The sequence below is a fragment of the Lonchura striata genome, chromosome 4, assembly GCF_046129695.1.
Source record: "Lonchura striata isolate bLonStr1 chromosome 4, bLonStr1.mat, whole genome shotgun sequence".
In the NCBI taxonomy this organism is placed as follows: Eukaryota; Metazoa; Chordata; class Aves; order Passeriformes; family Estrildidae; genus Lonchura; species Lonchura striata.
In genome coordinates this window covers 67,006,052-67,027,654 of record NC_134606.1, presented here as the reverse complement: position 1 = coordinate 67,027,654, position 21,603 = coordinate 67,006,052, and the positions used below count along the sequence as shown (strand labels likewise).

Sequence of the window (21,603 nt, the reverse complement as noted above, 5' to 3'; positions counted from 1 at the left end):
CGTCCCGTCGCGACTGCAGTGGCAGCTGCGGGCGCTGGCCCGTCTCACACAGCCACAGCGCGGTGATGTCACAGCGATGTCACAGTGCTGCGGCCAGCACAGCCCTGGGACATCACAGCCCTGCCTCACGCCAGCGCTCTGCCCCTTTGTGCAGTCACAGCCCTGCCTCGGCCCCGCCCTCCGCAGTGCCCCAGGAGGGATGAGGGGGCTCCCTAGGGGCACTTGCCAGTTCTCTGGAGCAGAGCGGGTGGAAGATTCTTCTTTACGTAGGACACAGGGATGAGGAGGGGAATGTTGATGGTCTCACCTCCTTGCTGGCAGAGCACGGGACATGGATTGTCCAATGTGACACTGCAAAGTCCTTGAGGAGGGCAAGCCCCACTCAGCAACATCCAAGACATCTGTGTGCTATCCACCATATTCCCGTGCTGAATCCAAACCCAGCTCTTTGCCGCTCCCTGGGAAGAAAATGGATCCTATCCCACTGAAAGCCAGTACATCTGCCCATTCTTCACCCAGCACACCCTTTCTGTGTGTCACACAGCTGGACACCTGCTCCAGGTGTATTCTGTGAGGGACAGGATCAAAACTCCACTTAAAACCCTGAAATAGAACCTGCTTTTCCTTCCCATCATCCATGAGACCAGGCCAGGACATCACTGCTGTTTCTGTGCTGCTGGAACTCCAGTGGTGTGAGCTCCAGTCGAGGGATCTGTGACCTGTGGACGAGCCCAGAAAGGAGCAGGACACCCGCAGGCATCCACGGCTGGGAATAAGCCCATGGCAGAGCAGGAATCTCTCAGAGTACCTGTGGCCATGGTTGTTTCCATGCCCAAGAAGGGATTGTGGCCCAGGGATAAACCTGAAGCCTCTGTGGCTGTGGATTAGGCCATGCTCAGCAGGTAGCCCTCGAAACATCAGTGCCTGTGCCTGGGGTCGTGCTGGAGCACCTGAGAGCCATGACCATGGAAGAACCCCTGGCAGAGCAGTTACAGCCTTGGGGGTGCTGCAGCCGTGGTTCAGGCCACATCCTTTTCTTTAGTGGGGATGGAAAACTTCATTGCCTATACTTTGTATAAAATCATGTTTGTAAAAATGTAAGGTTTTAAATTCTTAGGTTCAGGACAAATAAATCACTGCTAATTTTCCTTCAGCTATTTCGTTACTTGTTCCATGGTTATCTTTAAGAGTGAATAAAGGATACAAAAGGCGCTCTTAAAAATGAATTTCAAGAGCTCTTTGGAATTTTGTTTTCAAAGGAGAATGAAATAAAGAGGATTGATAGTATGACCTATGCAGCTGGTGACAAGCTTGGTATTATGTTGAAGCTTTTTTTAAATTATTGGATATAGCCACTTTTTAAGAAATCTTGCATGTATATTTATACTGTTAGTTTTTAAAGTAGAAAAGTGTAAGCTGATGTTTTGTAGAAGCAGCTGAATGCATTGGTCTTCCTGGCAGGTTTGGCTGAGTTGTGTTGGTGAGTGTGTGTTTTGGTTTTGTTGCAGTTATCCTGGAGAGGATGGTCTGGGCAGGAGAAAAAGGCTCTCTGCAAACCTAGCAAACAAAAGTACCTTGTAGCTGGGCTTTGTTTCAGAGCTGGATCTACACACATCCTTTTCTTATGCAGCCTTGGAAATTGCACCACTCCTTTGCTGTTAATGACAAGGTTATTTAAATATGGCAAGGTAATCTGGACTCTTAAATCATGGTAGCCTTGCACAGCACAGCGTGATCCCTTCTGTTCCCGGAGAAATCTTGGAAGTTTTATGGAAGAAATTGCCCCTTCAAGGCAAATTAATAAAACACTGTATTCTGTGAACTTCATCCTAACATGAGCACTGTGTGAGCAGTGCTCCAAGCAGTGTCCAACTAGAGTCACCCTTGAAAACTGGAATCTGAAGGATCATCAGCCTGCCTGGGTCACTTTGTTGGATGCATGGCATTGCTGGTAAATTTGTTTCTTCAGAATAGAAAAGAAAAAGAAAATTGAGGCTTTTTGAGGGTGTGTATTAGATAAACTTTTGTCTGATAGTTCCTATTTATTGATATTCTGTGGTCAATATCACTGTTAGAGTTTGAAAATCACCTATCCAATCTCTGTAGTATGTTGAGAACTTCAAATATAGACGTTTCAATATTTGCAAAATAGTACTTATTTCACTTGGGTTAAATTTAAATTGGGTTAAATAATGGGGAAGCACAGCAAAATCTTCCAGCAACAACTACTTGGAGCAGTGTCTTGGTTTGAAAAGACAGGTGTCTGCTAAAGAAGGCAGAAGCCTCCCCTGAAACGGAAAATGTAAACCCCTTCCCTCCAAATCATTATAATTTTAAAATTAAAAGGCTCTCGGGTGAAGATATGGGAATAACAGTTCTTGTCCTAGTTTGATACGGAAAGAGAATTTTTTCCGGAAGGACGAGGTCAATTTAGATATTAACCAATTGAAGGTGGACACACCTCTGGGAATATAGAGGGGTTAAAAGCAGAATTCCCAGGGGAACTCGCTCTCTTTAGTTCTGGTTAGTGTGTAGTGCAGCCTCCCCTGCCCGGCCCGTGGCTGGGTGGGGAGGGGAAAGCCCATGGCCTGACGGAGGTAAGGCCAAAGGGTGGAGGGACTGAAACCGGGCTGGCCCCTGCAGATGGAAGGGTGGAAGAAATCTAAGATGTCTCCGTCCCCCCGCAGAGAAACACAAGATACACAAGAAACACATAGAAACACAAGATGTAGAGCTGTATTTTCTTCAAGAGTCTGTGGCACAAGAGACTCCTGCGTCCCTCGAAGGGCTGAGTATCGATTGTTTAGAAGGTAAAAACCTGAGTGGGGTCTAGATTGTGTCTCACTGTAGTTTGTTAGAGTTAGGTGGTAGGAAGATGACTGCTTTGCAAGGTTTCAATTTGATCTTTGTGTATTTTTTCTTTCCCTTTTTTCCTTTCTCTTTTCTTTTGTAGTAGTAGCTTAATAAAGTTTTTTTTCTGTTATTAAGCTTAGGCCTGTTTTGCTCTGCTCTAAATTCCACTTCACAGCATTCAAGGGAGGGATCACATTTTCATGGGAGCACTGGCATTGTGCCAGTGTCAAACCATGACATTTTTGGTTCCCTGACCGGGAAAAATAAAATAAAATCATATAAGACAAGATAAGATAGTGATAACATAAAAGCTGTAAGATGAAATCAAAGAAGAATAAAAGCAAAGCATGTGTTAAATTTTGAAATAAATTAGGGTAGAAATTTAGTATAAGTTGCTGTTTCATATAGAATGTGTTAAATGTAATTTTGATACTGATTTTTTGTTTCTTTTTTTGTAATCAGTGTTCTCTGAAGCAAAGGGTAGAGTGTCGTGGTTTGACACAGAAAGAGAATTTTTTCCGGAAGGAAGAGATCAATTTAGATATTAACCAATTGAAGGTGGACACGCCTCTGAGAACACAGAGGGGTTAAAAGCAGAATTCCCAGGGGAACTCGCTCTCTTTAGTTCTGGTTAGTGTGTAGTGCAGCCTCCCCCGCCCGGCCCGTGGCTGGGTGGGGAGGGGAAAGCCCATGGCCTGACGGAGGTAAGGCCGAAGGGTGGAGGGACTGGAACCGGGCTGGCCCCTGCAGATGGAAGGGTGGAAGAAATCTAAGATGTCTCCGTTCCCCCCCCCAGAGTTTCTCTCCCGAGAGAGAGAGAGAAAGAGACATCGGCAGTTTTGTCAGCAATTCCACCGTAAGGAAGGAGGAGCGGGGGGAGCTGCAAGGTGCCCAGTGCGTGGGAGTTGCCGGAGTCTGGGCATCGAGCCATTCATGCGGAGTTTGAACTTTTAACCCTTTCTTGAGAAATGAAAGCTTTGTGAATTTTTCCTTCCCCTCCTCGGTTTGAAAGAGAGGAAGAGGGACACCTTGGACCCTGGGATGTTAGAAGGAGAAATTCTAGATGGGAGGCGGACAAGGAGTGGCTTTTGACTGGACTTTTCCGTGTTAGCCACAAACTGAACTAATCTTCTTTTAAGAGAGACTGTATTTTGAGAAAATGCCAGTGAGTCAAGAGACCTGTTTCAGCTGGGAAGACACAGAAGTGAACAGAGAAAAAAGTTAGAGGGTTTGTGGTGGCGCCCCCTGTCTTTAAAGGAAAGAGAAGAGAAGAAGATCTCTGTTTTTAAACCCTCAGCTCTAGGGGAAATGGGAAAATAGGGGGGACAGTGGACCCAAACAATGAAAAACTGAACTGTTGTTTTTCTTCCCTCTTGGCAGGGCATACTTGAAAGGAAAAATCCTAAAAGCAGTCTGTCCATCCATGCATTGGTGGTGAGAGCACTGTGCATAGAAAAGAGAAGGTCACTATAGCAAACTTTTCTCCGGGCGGTGCCATGTGTGACATAGAAACACAAGATGTAGATCTGTATTTTCTTCAAGAGTCTGTGCCACAAGAGAGGCTCCTGCCTCCCTCAAAGGGGCTGAGTATCGATCGTTTAGAAGGTAAAAACCTGATTGGGGTCTAGATTGTGTCTCACTGTAGTTTGTTAGAGTTGGGTGGTAGGAAGAGGAATGCTTTGCAAGGTTTTCATTTGATCTTTGTGTATTTTTTCTTTCCTTTTTTTCCTTTCTCTTTTCTTTTGTAGTAGTAGCCTAATAAAGTTTTTTTTTTTTCTCTTATTAAGCTTAGGCCTGTTTTGCTCTGCTCTAAATTCCACTTCACAGCATTCAAGGGAGGGATCACATTTTCATGGGAGCATTGGCATTGTGCCAGTGTCAAACCATAACAGTTCTTTACTAGGAAAACTCAAAAATACAAATGTAATAGGACAAAGCTCAACAAAAAGAAACGAGTGAGAGAGTCAGAATAAGACCTGACACCCTGTGGATCAGGGTGGTGGCAGCATCCCATTAAATGGTGGCTGCAGTTCTCCTGCAGTGCCAGCTGTGATTCTGCTGGAGCAGGGATCCTGTAGAAAGGTGGAGTTTTCTTCTGAAGGCCCAGTAGTGGTATAGATGGGCCTGGTCTTCCTCTGGGAATCCAGTGGCGAAGAAAGCTGCACCTCCGGGAATCCAGTTGGGAGAAAGGCTGCCCTGGTGTCCCAAAATCTCTGATTATACCCAGTTAGGAATACTTGGTTCCTCCCCCTGGGCAGAACATCTCCCAGTGAGATGATATAATTTTATCAGCCATGCAGGGCCACTCCATGGCCCATTACCAGCAGATTTCTCCCCAGAGGGAGTATTGGTTTGTAGAAGAGATAAAGAAAACTGCCCAATGAACAGAAGATAACTGCCACACCTCCAACAGGTGGCAGAGAGAATACACACATTGCCTTGCAATCTAGGACAAGGAGTAACCAAGCAGTTTGGTTGGATTATTGTAGGAAGAAAAGTTACAAATGCTCACTTGAAGAGGGCAGAAGATGCTGAACAACTTCCAGCTTGCTTTAGATCTACCTAAAGAAAAAAAATACATCCCAGGGTTGTGGTGTATAACATTTCTGGATTGTTAGTGTTCAATTTATGGATGGAAAGGAGTGGGGAGAGGGGGAACTTGCAATACCTCTGAGAAGGGAGGATGCTTTCACTCCCAGAAAACCTCTGCCACAAATGGCATTCCTGAGATGAGGGCTCCACCTTTTCAGCGTAAGGGTGGTTGTGATGGAATGGGATTGCTTGGTTCCAGTTTTGCTCTGACAGTGGGAATGAGAGCAGGAGAATGCGCTGTTGCCTCGCAGAGGCAGCCACACTATTTTCTGAAGGTGGCACAGGTTTAGTAGATGGCACCTGCCACAGGCGGGCAGCTGGGTGCTTTCCTGTGACTGGTTACTGCGCTTTCCATTACCATCGGTTGTTTTTAAGGCAGCAGAAGATATTTTTGGGGGGTAAAATGAGACCAGCACCGTGGGAATGACTCTGGCATCTCAACATTTCCTGTGGGCTCCATGCACATGACTTAGGATGGTGCAGACCAAGCTGGTCAAGTGCCTAGCCCTGCCTCCCATTTCATAGGAAGAAATAAAAAAGAGCTCAGCAGGGCTCAACCTGAAATGATATTTTGTAGCTTCTGGCTCTCCTCAGAGTTCTGCTAAGAGAGGAACGTCTCTGTCCCGGAAACCAAATAACCCTTGGAATTCACACATGGACCTGTGTGTCGCTTCAAGAGACACCAAGAAGCCCTGCCACTTTGCAAGGGCAGCTGTTGTTCCACTGCTGCATTTCTTGGCTGGACAAAGCCCCTCCTACCCGCACTACAGCCTGAGCTTGAAGATATAAAGAACCAGCCGGGAGGGCAGGCATGGAAAGCTTGATAAAGGCTGAAGGCAGCACTCTGATTCCCCCTTTTCCCAAGACGTTTCTTTAGCTGAAGTTGCTGACAAGGACCAGCCTTGACACACAACAATCGGTTGGTTGTTTTATTTTTCGGGTTCTCAGTCCTGCGTGGAACTCGGAAAGTGGGTGCTGCAGAGGCTCCGGCAACGCATCAAAAGCGCCGGCCCCGCACCCAAGGGTGGCATGAGATCTCCTCCAGCTCCGGCCTGTCCGCAGGGTGCTTGGCCAAACACCATCGGATCAGGTGCTGGAGCTCTGGGGGGAGAAGGCAGAAAGCGCCGGTCACCGGCAGAGTCTCCTGCCCAGCTGCCCCCGTCGCCCGCGGGGCCCGGGCCATGTTGTGCCGGGCTCTGGGCCGTGCCGGGCTCCCGACCGGCTCTGCCCCACGCGGGAGAGCGGCACGGCGGGACACGGCCGCCTCCTCCGGCCGCCCGTGCCGCGCTGACCCCGTCGGCACGGGCCCCTCCTGCGGCCGGCCCTGGAGGGCAGATCCACGTCCCGCGGAGCTGGTGGGGGCCGTGCCGAGCTGCGCGCTGCCAGCTGCCAAAGCCCGCCGGCTTGAGGCCGGACACCCACCTGGAGAGAGCTGCTGCCGGAAGACGAGCTTGCCCAGCACGATGTCAGGCTCATCCTGGAAGGGGAGGCTCCCGCAGACCATGACGTACAGCAGCACGCCCAGGGACCAGATGGTGGCCGCGTGGCCGTGGTAGCAGCCGAGCCAGATCCACTCGGGTGGGCTGTACACGCGCGTTCCTAGGGGAGACAGGTGGCGCTGGCCGGGCGCAGGCTGCTGCCTTCCAGAGCCTGGCACCGGCCTCCTGGCCGAGGCAGGGGCTGCAACCGTGGCCACAACTTCCCCCCGAGGCCACCCCGCGTCCCCCAGCCAGCTGGCCAAAGGCACGAAACCATTCCGCAAGGCCAAGAAGGCCAGCGGAGCAGCCCAGGCCCTCGTGGGCCCGCTGAGCCCAGGGGCCGGGAGCCGCTTTTGCCCCCCCTCTGTCGGCAGGGCCGGCAGCCGGCTCCTGGGGCTCGGCATCCGCCCCGTTCCTAAAGGCGGCCGGCTGAAGGACGCAGCCCGCAGCCCAGGAGGGAACGGGGCCGTGCGGTGCCTGGCACCGGGAGCAGGGCCCAGGCCATGGGCTCACCGGCAAAGCCCGTGAAGGCCCGCTCCTGGAGGAAGGTGCCGCAGCCGAAGTCAATGAGCTTCAGGTGGCCGCTCTCCGGGTTCACCAGGAGGTTCTCTGGCTTGATGTCCCGGTGCAGGACGCCGCAGGCGGTGCAGTGCCGCACGGCCTCCAGCACCTGGCAGAAAAGCCAGCGCGCCTGCTCCTCGCACAGGCAGCCCTGCTCCTGCAGGAACTGCAGGAGATCCTGCGATGCCTCCGGACGCTCCAGGACCAGCACGAAGCTGTCAGGCAGCTCAAACCAGTCCAGGAGCTGGATGATATTCTGGCAGCCAGAGCCCACCTTCTCCATGAGCACCACCTCCAAGGGCACGCGGGTGCCGTCGGGCTGTGAGCAGGAGAAAGTCAGTGCCTGCAGCAGCCTGCTGCTGCTGCTGCTGCTGCTGCAGCAGCCCTGGGGCTGCGCTGCGCCCTGCCCGGGATGCCCCAGTGCCCCCTGGCGCAGCCTCCCAGGCGCTTGCGCTTCCTCCCGCCCGGGGGATGCTCGGGGGTGCCGCTGCCCGGCCCCAGCTCCGCTCTCCGGTGTGCCCAGGCCCGCGGGGCTGCGGCTCCGCACGCTGAGCCCGCCCCGGGATTCTCCCTGCCCGCCACGCCCCGCTCTGTCCCGCTGGCCCCGTTCACTCACCAGCTCGTCCCACTGCAGGACGCTCTCCCGGGCCACGCGTTTGATGGCCACCTGCGAGCCACGGAGAGAGGAGGGCTGAGCTCCAGCCCTGCCGCTCCCCGCCGCTGCCCCTCCTGCCCCGCCCGGCCGTGGCGGCCACTCACCGGGCTCCCGTCCGAGAGGCGGATGCCCGAGTAGACGGTGCTGAAGCCGCCGCTGCCCAGCTGCGGGCCCCACAGGTACAGCTCCTGCCGCTGCCTCTGTTGCCCTGCGGCCGAGAGAAGCCATCAGCCTTGCGCCCAGAACCCCCCGCAAGTGCCCGCGAGTGAAGCGGGCCGGGCCCCCGCGGCCGCCGCGCTCTCACCTGCTTCCTGCTGCGCGCCGGGCAGCGGCCACCGCCCTGCAGCCGCCGGGCTGGCGAGCGGCAGAGCCGGGCCGGGGCAGCGCGCACAGGCGGCTGCGGCAGCCCCGGGGCAGCGGGGCAGGGCGGCACCGTCGCTGTCCCCGGCGGCGTGGGCTGGGCTCTGCTCCTGACGACGGCCGGGGCTGCAGCCCGAGCCTTGGCACAGGGGGATGCCAGGAGCGGCTGCAAGGCAGACAGGGCTTTTTCAAGCCGTGCCGTCGGAGGCACTGGAAACAGCCGGCGACTAGGCTGCTCGCAGGGGCCCTGGCCTGGCCTGGCCGCGCCCCTCCAGAGCCCCGGGGGAGCCGCAGGCAGCTCCTCGGGAGATCTCACCTGCTACTAGAAAGGCTTTGGCTGCACTCGAGGGCTGTCTTGGGGCAGCTTCCTGCAGATGGAGGAACCTCCGTGCTGTCTGGAGGCCCGTCTCCACCACCAGGCTGGGGCTGTTGCTGGCGGGCAGAACCAGAACAGCGTCCTGGCTGTCCTGGCTGCTGGGGGATGCCCACTGCTGGCTCCAGGACGCTTGCTGCCCCGCCAGCTGCTCCTGAGCGGGCTCCCCTGCATCGGTCTGGGCTCCCAGTTGGACTTCTGGGCCTTCCCTTGCCACGTCAAGGGTCAGGATGTTGCCTGTGTTGTTGAAGTCCCAGAGTCCAAGGGAGCTGGGAGACCTGTCCACGGGCTCTGCTCCTTCCGCAGGCTGACAGGTCTCACTGAGCCTCTGCAAGGGATGCAGGCTGTCAGAGATAGCAGAGGCCCCTGGCTGGATGCAGGGTCTCTGACAGCCTGAGCTTCCTGCATGAATGGAGATGTCTCTCCCCTGCTGTGCCATCCTTGCAGGCCTTGAGGCTCTCCCAGGGATGGAGAAACTTGCTGGGAGCAGCCTGTGGACGGGATGGAGGCTTCTGGAGGAGCTGGCTAAGCCACAGCAGGGCAGGTGGCCTTGGTTCTGCAGCTCCTCCAGTTCTTTCCACAATGCCTGCCACATCCCAGAATAGAGCGGCTCACGTGTCCCGTTGCCATCCCCGAGGTGCAGCATCATTTCCTGCAGCTCCCGGGCCTCTGCCAGGCAGGAGCCGCAGCTGCAGGGGCTGCCCAGGGGGCTGGCGGGAGCACGTGGCCGCTTGCCAGGAGTCGCCCGAGGCCTGGGGAACCTGGGAGCCACAGGGGCTCCTCGCTTCCTCCGTGAGCCTCTGGGCTGGACCCTGGGGCGCTTCCTCCACTTCCCTCTCCGTGTCCGCCGGCCCCGCGGTTGCCGGTGGCCAAAGGCCCACCAGACAGCCACGGCGGCCAGCAGCAGGAGAAGCACGGTCAGCAGGACGTCACCGTCACCCATGGCTCCGGCACGTCCCGTCGTGACTGCACTGGCAGCTGCGGGCGCTGGCCCGTCTCACACAGCGACAGCGCGGTGATGTCACAGCGATGTCACAGTGCTGCGGCCAGCACAGCCCTGGGACATCACAGCCCTGCCTCACGCCAGCGCTCTGCCCCTTTGTGCAGTCACAGCCCTGCCTCGGCCCCGCCCTCCGCAGTGCCCCAGGAGGGATGAGGGGGCTCCCTAGGGGCACTTGCCAGCTCTCTGGAGCAGAGCGGGTGGAAGATTCTTCTTTACGTAGGACACAGGGATGAGGAGGGGAATGTTGATGATCTCACCTCCTTGCTGGCAGAGCATGGGACATGGGTTGTCCAATGTGACACTGCAAAGTCCTTGAGGAGGGCAAGCCCCACTCAGCAACATCCAAGACATCTGTGTGCTATCCACCACATTCCCATGCTGAATCCAAACCCAGCTCGTTGCCGCTCCCTGGGAAGAAAATGGATCCTATCCCACTGAAAGCCAGTACATCTGCCCATTCTTCACCCAGCACACCCTTTCTGTGTGTCACACAGCTGGACACCTGCTCCAGGTGTATTCTGTGAGGGACAGGATCAAAACTCCACTTAAAACCCTGAAATAGAACCTGCTTTTCCTTCCCATCATCCATGAGACCAGGCCAGGACATCGCTGCTGTTTCTGTGCTGCTGGAACTCCAGTGGTGTGAGCTCCAGTCGAGGGATCTGTGACCTGTGGATGAGCCCAGACAGGAGCAGGCATCCGTGGCTGGGAATAAGCCCATGGCAGAGCAGGAATCTCTCAGAGTACCTGTGGCCATGGTTGTTTCCATGCCCAAGAAGGGACTGTGGCCCAGGGATAAACCTGAAGCCTCTGTGGCTGTGGATTAGGCCATGCTCAGCAGGTAGCCCTCGAAACATCAGTGCCTGTGCCTGGGGTCGTGCTGGAGCACCTGAGAGCCATGACCATGGAAGAACCCCTGGCAGAGCAGTTACAGCCTTGGGGGTGCTGCAGCCGTGGTTCAGGCCACATCCTTTTCTTTAGTGGGGATGGAAAACTTCATTGCCTATACTTTGTATAAAATCATGTTTGTAAAAATGTAAGGTTCTAAATTCTTAGGTTCAGGACAAATAAAACACTGCTAATTTTCCTTCAGCTATTTCGTTACTTGTTCCATGGTTATCTTTAAGAGTGAATAAAGGATACAAAAGGCGCTCTTAAAAATGAATTTCAAGAGCTCTTTGGAATTTTGTTTTCAAAGGAGAATGAAATAAAGAGGATTGATAGTATGACCTATGCAGCTGGTGACAAGCTTGGTATTATGTTGAAGCTTTTTTTAAATTATTGGATATAGCCACTTTTTAAGAAATCTTGCATGTATATTTATACTGTTAGTTTTTAAAGTAGAAAAGTGTAAGCTGATGTTTCGTAGAAGCAGCTGAATGCATTGGTCTTCCTGGCAGGTTTGGCTGAGTTGTGTTGGTGAGTGTGTGTTTTGGTTTTGTTGCAGTTATCCTGGAGAGGATGGTCTGGGCAGGAGAAAAAGGCTCTCTGCAAACCTAGCAAACAAAAGTACCTTGTAGCTGGGCTTTGTTTCAGAGCTGGATCTACACACATCCTTTTCTTATGCAGCCTTGGAAATTGCACCGCTCCTTTGCTGTTAATGACAAGGTTATTTAAATATGCCAAGGTAATCTGGACTCTTAAATCATGGTAGCCTTGCACAGCACAGCGTGATCCCTTCTGTTCCCGGAGAAATCTTGGAAGTTTTATGGAAGAAATTGCCCCTTCAAGGCAAATTAATAAAACACTGTATTCTGTGAACTTCATCCTAACATGAGCACTGTGTGAGCAGTGCTCCAAGCAGTGTCCAACTAGAGTCACCCTTGAAAACTGGAATCTGAAGGATCATCAGCCTGCCTGGGTCACTTTGTTGGATGCATGGCATTGCTGGTAAATTTGTTTCTTCCAGAATAGAAAAGAAAAAGAAAATTGAGGCTTTTTGAGGGTGTGTATTAGATAAACTTTTGTCTGATAGTTCCTATTTATTGATATTCTGTGGTCAATATCACCGTTAGAGTTTGAAAATAACCTATCCAATCTCTGTAGTATGTTGAGAACTTCAAATATAGACGTTTCAATATTTGCAAAATAGTACTTATTTCACTTGGGTTAAATTTAAATTGGGTTAAATAATGGGGAAGCACAGCAAAATCTTCCAGCAACAACTACTTGGAGCAGTGTCTTGGTTTGAAAAGACAGGTGTCTGCTAAAGAAGGCAGAAGCCTCCCCTGAAACGGAAAATGTAAACCCCCTCCCTCCAAATCATTATAATTTTAAAATTAAAAGGCTCTCGGGTGAAGATATGGGAATAACAGTTCTTGTCCTAGTTTGATACGGAAAGATAATTTTTTCCGGAAGGACGAGGTCAATTTAGATATTAACCAATTGAAGGTGGACACACCTCTGGGAATATAGAGGGGTTAAAAGCAGAATTCCCAGGGGAACTCGCTCTCTTTAGTTCCGGTTAGTGTGTAGTGCAGCCTCCCCCGCCCGGCCCGTGGCTGGGTGGGGAGGGGAAGGCCCATGGCCTGACGGAGGTAAGGCCGAAGGCTGGAGGGACTGAAACCGGGCTGGCCCCTGCAGATGGAAGGGTGGAAGAAATCTAAGATGTCTCCGTCCCCCCCCAGAGAAACACAAGATACACAAGAAACACATACAAACACAAGATGTAGAGCTGTATTTTCTTCAAGAGTCTGTGCCACAAGAGACTCCTGCCTCCCTCGAAGGCGCTGAGTATCGATTGTTTAGAAGGTAAAAACCTGAGTGGGGTCTAGATTGTGTCTCACTGTAGTTTGTTAGAGTTGTATGGTAGGAAGATGAATGCTTTGCAAGGTTTTCATTTGATTTTTGTGTATTTTTTCTTTCCCTTTTTTCCTTTCTCTTTTCTTTTGTAGTAGTAGCTTAATAAAGTTTTTTTTTTTCTGTTATTAAGCTTAGGCCTGTTTTGCTCTGTTCTATATTCCACTTCATAGCATTCAAGGGAGGGATCACATTTTCATAGGAGCACTGGCATTGTGCCAGTGTCAAACCATGACATTTTTGGTTCCCTGACCGGGAAAAATAAAATCAAATCAAATAAGACAAGATAAGATAGTGATAACATAAAAGCTGTAAGATGAAATCAAAGAATAATAAAAGCAAAGCATGTGTTAAATTTTGAAATAAATTAGGGTAGAAATTTAGTATAAGTTGCTGTTTCATATAGAATGTGTTAAATGTAATTTTGATACTGATTTTTTTTTTTTTTTTGTAATCAGTGTTCTCCGAAGCAAAGGGTAGAGTGTCGTAGTTTGACACGGAAAGAGAATTTTTTCCAGAAGGAAGAGATCAATTTAGATATTAACCAATTGAAGGTGGACACGCCTCTGAGAACACAGAGGGGTTAAAAGCAGAATTCCCAGGGGAACTCGCTCTCTTTAGTTCTGGTTAGTGTGTAGTGCAGCCCCCCCCGCCCGGCCCGTGGCTGGGTGGGGAGGGGAAAGGCCATGGCCTGACGGAGGTAAGGCCAAAGGGTGGAGGGACTGGAACCGGGCTGGCCCCTGCAGATGGAAGGGTGGAAGAAATCTAAGATGTCTCCGTTCCCCCCCCCAGAGTTTCTCTCCCGAGAGAGAGAGAGAAAGAGACATCGGCAGTTTTGTCAGCAATTCCACCGTGAGGAAGGAGGAGCGGGGGGAGCTGCAAGGTGCCCAGTGCGTGGGAGTTGCCGGAGTCTGGGCATCGAGCCATCTGTGGGGAGTTTGAACTTTTAACCCTTTCTTGAGAAATGAAAGCTTTGTGAATTTTTCCTTCCCCTCCTCGGTTTGAAAGAGAGGAAGAGAGACACCTTAGACCCTGGGATGTTAGAAGGAGAAATTCTAGATGGGAGGGGGACAAGGAGTGGCTTTTGACTGGACTTTTCCGTGTTAGCCACAAACTGAACTAATCTTCTTTTAAGAGAGACTGTATTTTGAGAAAATGCCAGTGAGTCAAGAGACCTGTTTCAGCTGGGAAGACACAGAAGTGAACAGAGAAAAAAGTTAGAGGGTTTGTGGTGGCGCCCCCTGTCTTTAAAGGAAAGAGAAGAGAAGAAGATCTCTGTTTTTAAACCCTCAGCTCTAGGGGAAATGGGAAAATAGGGGGGACAGTGGACCCAAACAATGAAAAACTGAACTGTTGTTTTTCTTCCCTCTTGGCAGGGCATCCTTGAAAGGAAAAATCCTAAAAGCAGTCTGTCCATCCATGCATTGGTGGTGAGAGCACTGTGCATAGAAAAGAGAAGGTCACTATAGCAAACTTTTCTCTGGGCGGTGCCATGTGTGACATAGAAACACAAGATGTAGATCTGTATTTTCTTCAAGAGTCTGTGCCACAAGAGAGGCTCCTGCCTCCCTCAAAGGGGCTGAGTATCGATCGTTTAGAAGGTAAAAACCTGATTGGGGTCTAGATTGTGTCTCACTGTAGTTTGTTAGAGTTGGGTGGTAGGAAGAGGAATGCTTTGCAAGGTTTTCATTTGATCTTTGTGTATTTTTTCTTTCCTTTTTTTCCTTTCTCTTTTCTTTTGTAGTAGTAGCCTAATAAAGTTTTTTTTTTCTGTTATTAAGCTTAGGCCTGTTTTGCTCTGCTCTAAATTCCACTTCACAGCATTCAAGGGAGGGATCACATTTTCATGGGAGCATTGGCATTGTGCCAGTGTCAAACCATAACAGTTCTTTACTAGGAAAACTCAAAAATACAAATGTAATAGGACAAAGCTCAACAAAAAGAAACGAGTGAGAGAGTCAGAATAAGACCTGACACCCTGTGGGTCAGGGTGGTGGCAGCATCCCATTAAATGGTGGCTGCAGTGCTCCTGCAGTGCCAGCTGTGATTCTGCTGGAGCAGGGATCCTGTAGAAAGGTGGAGTTTTCTTCTGAAGGCCCAGTAGTGGTATAGATGGGCCTGGTCTTCCTCTGGGAATCCAGTGGCGAAGAAAGCTGCACCTCCGGGAATCCAGTTGGGAGAAAGGCTGCCCTGGTGTCCCAAAATCTCTGATTATACCCAGTTAGGAATACTTGGTTCCTCCCCCTGGGCAGAACATCTCCCAGTGAGATGATATAATTTTATCAGCCATGCAGGGCCACTCCATGGCCCATTACCAGCAGATTTCTCCCCAGAGAGAGTATTGGTTTGTAGAAGAGATAAAGAAAACTGCCCAATGAACAGAAGATAACTGCCACACCTCCAACAGGTGGCAGAGAGAATACACACATTGCCTTGCAATCTAGGACAAGGAATAACCAAGCAGTTTGGTTGGATTATTGTAGGAAGAAAAGTTACAAATGCTCACTTGAAGAGGGCAGAAGATGCTGAACAACTTCCAGCTTGCTTTAGATCTACCTAAAGAAAAAAAATACATCCCAGGGTTGTGGTGTATAACATTTCTGGATTGTCAGTGTTCAATTTATGGATGGAATGGAGTGGGGAGAGGGGGAACTTGCAATACCTCTGGGAAGGGAGGATGCTTTCACTCCCGGAAAACCTCTGCCACAAATGGCATTCCTGAGATCAGGGCTTCACCTTTTCAGCGTAAGGGTGGTTGTGATGGAATGGGATTGCTTGATTCCAGTTTTGCTCTGACAGTGGGAATGAGAGCAGGAGAATGCGCTTTTGCCTTGCAGAGGCAGCCACACTATTTTCTGAAGGTGGCACAGGTTTAGTAGATGGCACCCTCCACAGGCAGGCAGCTGGGTGCTTTCCTGTGACTGGTTACTGCGCTTTCCATTACCATCGGTTGTTTTTAAGGCAGCAGAAGATATTTTTTGGGGGTAAAATGAGACCAGCACTGTGGGAATGACTCTGGCATCTCAACATTTCCTGTGGGCTCCATGCACTTGACTTAGGATGGTGCAGACCAAGCTGGTCAAGCGCCTAGCCCTGCCTCCCATTTCATAGGAAGAAATAAAAAAGAGCTCAGCAGGGCTCAACCTGAAATGATATTTTGTAGCTTCTGGCTCTCCTCAGAGTTCTGCTAAGAGAGGAACGTCTCTGTCCCTGAAACCAAATAACCCTTGGAATTCACACATGGACCTGTGTGTCGCTTCAAGAGACACCAAGAAGCCCTGCCACTTTGCAAGGGCAGCTGTTGTTCCGCTGCTGAATTTCTTGGCTGGGCAAAGCCCCTCCTGCCCGCACTAGGGCCTGAGTTTGAAGATATAAAGAACCAGCCGGGAGGGCAGGCATGGAAAGCTTGACAAAGGCTGAAGGCAGCACTCAGATTCCCCCTTTTCCCAAGACGTTTCATTAGCTGAAGTTGCTGACAAGGACCAGCCTTGACAAACCGCAATGGGTTGGTTGTTTTATTTTTCGGGTTCTCAGTCCTGCGTGGAACTCGGAAAGTGGGTGCTGCAGAGGCTCCGGCAAGGCATCAAAAGCGCCGGCCCTGCACCCAAGGGTGGCATGAGATCTCCTCCAGCTCCGGCCTGTCCGCAGGGTGCTTGGCCAAACACCATCGGATCAGGTGCTGGAGCTCTGGGGAGAGAAGGCAGAAAGCGCCGGTCACCGGCAGAGTCTCCTGCCCAGCTGCCCCCGTCGCCCGCGGGGCCCGGGCCATGTTGTGCCGGGCTCTGGGCCGTGCCGGGCTCCCGACCGGCTCTGCCCCACGCGGGAGAGCGGCACGGCGGGACACGGCCGCCTCCTCCGGCCGCCCGTGCCGCGCTGACCCCGTCGGCACGGGCCCCTCCTGCGGCCGGCCCTGGAGGGCAGATCCACGTCCCGCGGAGCTGGTGAGGGCCGCACCGAGCTGCGCGCCGCCAGCTGCCAAAGCCCGCCGGCTTGAGGCCGGACACCCACCTGGAGAGAGCTGCTGCCGGAAGATGAGCTTGCCCAGCACGATGTCAGGCTCATCCTGGAAGGGGAGGCTCCCGCAGACCATGACGTAGAGCAGCACGCCCAGGGACCAGATGGTGGCCACGTGGCCGTGGTAGCAGCCGAGCCAGATCCACTCGGGCGGGCTGTACACGTGCGTTCCTAGGGGAGACAGGCGGCGCTGGCCGGGCGCAGGCTGCTGCCTTCCAGAGCCTGGCGCCGGCCTCCTGGCCGAGGCAGGGGCTGCAGCCGTGGCAACAGCTTCCCCCCGAGGCCACCCCGCGTCCCCCAGCCAGCTGGCCAAAGGCACGAAACCATTCCGCAAGGCCAAGAAGGCCAGCGGAGCAGCCCAGGCCCTCGTGGGGCCGCTGAGCCCAGGGGCCGGGAGCCGCTTTTGCCCCCCCTCTGTCGGCAGGGCCGGCAGCCGGCTCCTGGGGCTCGGCATCCGCCCCGTTCCTAAAGGCGGCCGGCTGCAGGACGCAGCCCGCAGCCCAGGAGGGAACGGGGCCGTGCGGTGCCTGGCACCGGGAGCAGGGCCCAGGCCATGGGCTCACCCGCAAACCCCGTGAAGGCCCGCTCCTGGAGGAAGGTGCCGCAGCCGAAGTCAATGAGCTTCAGGTGGCCGCTCTCCGGGTTCACCAGGAGGTTCTCTGGCTTGATGTCCCGGTGCAGGACGCCGCAGGCGGTGCAGTGCCGCACGGCCTCCAGCACCTGGCAGAAAAGCCAGCGCGCCTGCTCCTCGCACAGGCAGCCCTGCTCCTGCAGGAACTGCAGGAGATCCTGCGATGCCTCCGGACGCTCCAGGACCAGCACGAAGCTGTCAGGCAGCTCAAACCAGTCCAGGAGCTGGATGATGTTGTGGCATCCAGAGCCCACCTTCTCCATGAGCACCACCTCCAAGGGCACGCGGGTGCCGTCGGGCTGTGAGCAGGAGAAAGTCAGTGCCTGCAGCAGCCTGCTGCTGCTGCTGCTGCTGCTGCAGCAGCCCTGGGGCTGCGCTGCGCCCTGCCCGGGATGCCCCAGTGCCCCCTGGCGCAGCCTCCCAGGCGCTTGCGCTTCCTCCCGCCCGGGGGATGCTCGGGGGTGCCGCTGCCCGGCCCCAGCTCCGCTCTCCGGTGTGCCCAGGCCCGCGGGGCTGCGGCTCCGCACGCTGAGCCCGCCCCGGGATTCTCCCTGCCCGCCGCGCCCCGCTCTGTCCCGCTGGCCCCGTTCACTCACCAGCTCGTCCCACTGCAGGACGCTCTCCCGGGCCACGCGTTTGATGGCCACCTGCGAGCCACGGAGAGAGGAGGGCTGAGCTCCAGCCCTGCCGCTCCCCGCCGCTGCCCCTCCTGCCCCGCCCGGCCGTGGCGGCCACTCACCGGGCTCCCGTCCGAGAGGCGGATGCCCGAGTAGACGGTGCTGAAGCCGCCGCTGCCCAGCTGCGGGCCCCACAGGTACAGCTCCTGCCGCTGCCTCTGTTGCCCTGCGGCCGAGAGAAGCCATCAGCCTTGCGCCCAGAACCCCCCGCAAGTGCCCGCGAGTGAAGCGGGCCGGGCCCCCGCGGCCGCCGCGCTCTCACCTGCTTCCTGCTGCGCGCCGGGCAGCGGCCACCGCCCTGCAGCCGCCGGGCTGGCGAGCGGCAGAGCCGGGCCGGGGCAGCGCGCACAGGCGGCTGCGGCAGCCCCGGGGCAGCGGGGCAGGGCGGCACCGTCGCTGTCCCCGGCGGCGTGGGCTGGGCTCTGCTCCTGATGACGGCCGGGGCTGCAGCCCGAGCCTTGGCACAGGGGGATGCCAGGAGCGGCTGCAAGGCAGACAGGGCTTTTTCAAGCCGTGCCGTCGGAGGCACTGGAAACAGCCGGCGACTAGGCTGCTCGCAGGGGCCCTGGCCTGGCCTGGCCGCGCCCCTCCAGAGCCCCGGGGGAGCCGCAGGCAGCTCCTCGGGAGATCTCACCTGCTACTAGAAAGGCCTTGGCGGCACTCGAGGGCTGTCTTGGGGCAGCTTCCTGCAGATGGAGGAACCTCCGTGCTGTCTGGAGGCCCGTCTCCACCACCAGGCTGGGGCTGTTGCTGGCGGGCAGAACCAGAAGAGCGTCCTGGCTGTCCTGGCTGCTGGGGGATGCCCACTGCTGGCTCCAGGACGCTTGCTGCCCCGCCAGCTGCTCCTGAGCGGGCTCCCCTGCATCGGGCTGGGCTCCCAGTTGGACTTCTGGGCTTTCCCTTGCCACGTCAAGGGTCAGGATGTTGCCTGTGTTGTTGAAGTCCCAGAGTCCAAGGGAGCTGGGAGACCTGTCCACGGGCTCTGCTCCTTCCGCAGGCTGACAGGTCTCACTGAGCCTCTGCAAGGGATGCAGGCTGTCAGAGATAGCAGAGGCCCCTGGCTGGATGCAGGGTCTCTGACAGCCTGAGCTTCCTGCATGAATGGTGATGTCTCTCCCCTGCTGTGCCATCCTTGCAGGCCTTGAGGCTCTCCCAGGGATGGAGAATCTTGCTGGGAGCAGCCTGTGGACGGGATGGAGGCTTCTGGAGGAGCTGGCTAAGCCACAGCAGGGCAGGTGGCCTTGGTTCTGCAGCTCCTCCAGTTCTTTCCACAATGCCTGCCACATCCCGGAGTAGAGCGGCTCACATGTCCCGTTGCCATCCCCGAGGTGCAGCATCAGTTCCTGCAGCTCCCGGGCCTCTGCCAGGCAGGGGCCGCAGCTGCAGGGGCTGCCCAGGGGGCTGGCGGGAGCACGTGGCCGCTTGCCAGGAGTCGCCCGAGGCCTGGGGAACCTGGGAGCCGCAGGGGCTCCTCGCTTCCTCCGTGAGCCTCTGGGCTGGACCCTGGGGCGCTTCCTCCACTTCCCTCTCCGTGTCCGCCGGCCCCGCGGTTGCCGGTGGCCAAAGGCCCACCAGACAGCCACGGCGGCCAGCAGCAGGAGAAGCACGGTCAGCAGGACGTCACCGTCACCCATGGCTCCGGCACGTCCCGTCGCGACTGCACTGGCAGCTGCGGGCGCTGGCCCGTCTCACACAGCCACAGCGCGGTGATGTCACAGCGATGTCACAGCGCTGCGGCCAGCACAGCCCTGGGACATCACAGCCCTGCCTCACGGCAGCGCTCTGCCCCTTTGTGCAGTCACAGCCCTGCCTCGGCCCCGCCCTCCGCAGTGCCCCAGGAGGGATGAGGGGGCTCCCTAGGGGCACTTGCCAGCACTCTGGAGCAGAGCGGGTGGAAGATTCTTCTTTACGTAGGACACAGGGATGAGGAGGGGAATGTTGATGATCTCACCTCCTTGCTGGCAGAGCATGGGACATGGGTTGTCCAATGTGACACTGCAAAGTCCTTGAGGAGAGCAAGCCCCGCTCAGCAACATCCAAGCCATCCGTGTGCTATCCACCATATTCCCGTGCTGAATCCAAACCCAGCTCTTTGCCGCTCCCTGGGAAGAAAATGGATCCTATCCCACTGAAAGCCAGTACATCTGCCCATTCTTCACCCAGCACACCCTTTCTGTGTGTCACACAGCTGGACACCTGCTCCAGGTGTATTCTGTGAGGGACAGGATCAAAACTCCACTTAAAACCCTGAAATAGAACCTGCTTTTCCTTCCCATCATCCATGAGACCAGGCCAGGACATCGCTGCTGTTTCTGTGCTGCTGGAACTCCAGTGGTGTGAGCTCCAGTCGAGGGATCTGTGACCTGTGGATGAGCCCAGACAGGAGCAGGACACCCGCAGACATCTGCGGCTGGGAATAAGCCCATGGCAGAGCAGGAATCTCTCAGAGTACCTGTGGCCATGGTTGTTTCCATGCCCAAGAAGGGATTGTGGCCCAGGGATAAACCTGAAGCCTCTGTGGCTATGGATTAGGCCATGCTCAGCAGGTAGCCCTCAAAACATCAGTGCCTGTGCCTGGGGTCATGCTGGAGCACCTGAGAGCCATGACCATGGAAGAACCCCTGGCAGAGCAGTTACAGCCTTGGGGGTGCTGCAGCCGTGGTTCAGGCCACATCCTTTTCTTTAGTGGGGATGGAAAACTTCATTGCCTATACTTTGTATAAAATCATGTTTGTAAAAATGTAAGGTTCTAAATTCTTAGGTTCAGGACAAATAAAACACTGCTAATTTTCCTTCAGCTATTTTGTTACTTGTTCCATGGTTATCTTTAAGAGTGAATAAAGGATACAAAAGGCGCTCTTAAAAATGAATTTCAAGAGCTCTTTGGAATTTTGTTTTCAAAGGAGAATGAAATAAAGAGGATTGATAGTATGACCTATGCAGCTGGTGACAAGCTTGGCATTATGTTTAAGCTTTTTTTAAATTATTGGATATAGCCACTTTTTAAGAAATCTTGCATGTATATTTATACTGTTAGTTTTTAAAGTAGAAAAGTGTAAGCTGATGTTTTGTAGAAGCAGCTGAATGCATTGGTCTTCCTGGCAGGTTTGGCTGAGTTGTGTTGGTGAGTGTGTGTTTTGGTTTTGTTGCAGTTATCCTGGAGAGGATGGTCTGGGCAGGAGAAAAAGGCTCTCTGCAAACCTAGCAAACAAAAGTACCTTGTAGCTGGGCTTTGTTTCAGAGCTGGATCTACACACATCCTTTTCTTATGCAGCCTTGGGAATTGCACCGCTCCTTTGCTGTTAATGACAAGGTTATTTAAATATGGCAAGGTAATCTGGACTCTTAAATCATGGTAGCCTTGCACAGCACAGCGTGATCCCTTCTGTTCCCGGAGAAATCTTGGAAGTTTTATGGAAGAAATTGCCCCTTCAAGGCAAATTAATAAAACACTGTATTCTGTGAACTTCATCCTAACATGAGCACTGTGTGAGCAGTGCTCCAAGCAGTGTCCAACTAGAGTCACCCTTGAAAACTGGAATCTGAAGGATCATCAGCCTGCCTGGGTCACTTTGTTGGATGCATGGCATTGCTGGTAAATTTGTTT

The 21,603-nt window shown here is 54.1% G+C and overlaps 1 protein-coding gene across 1 annotated transcript; it reads right to left on the bottom strand.

Annotated features, from left to right (window-relative positions):
- Positions 1–16,257: 16,257 nt before the first annotated feature.
- Positions 16,258–20,458, bottom strand: LOC144246177 (serine/threonine-protein kinase pim-1-like). Its single transcript, XM_077782636.1, has 6 exons — positions 20,449–20,458; positions 18,059–18,162; positions 17,916–17,966; positions 17,252–17,618; positions 16,683–16,859; positions 16,258–16,361 (listed from the first exon to the last, which is right to left on the bottom strand). Exons 1-6 carry the CDS (start codon positions 20,456–20,458, stop codon positions 16,258–16,260), a joined length of 813 nt encoding a protein of 270 aa, XP_077638762.1.
- Between the last annotated feature and the right edge of the window lie 1,145 nt (positions 20,459–21,603).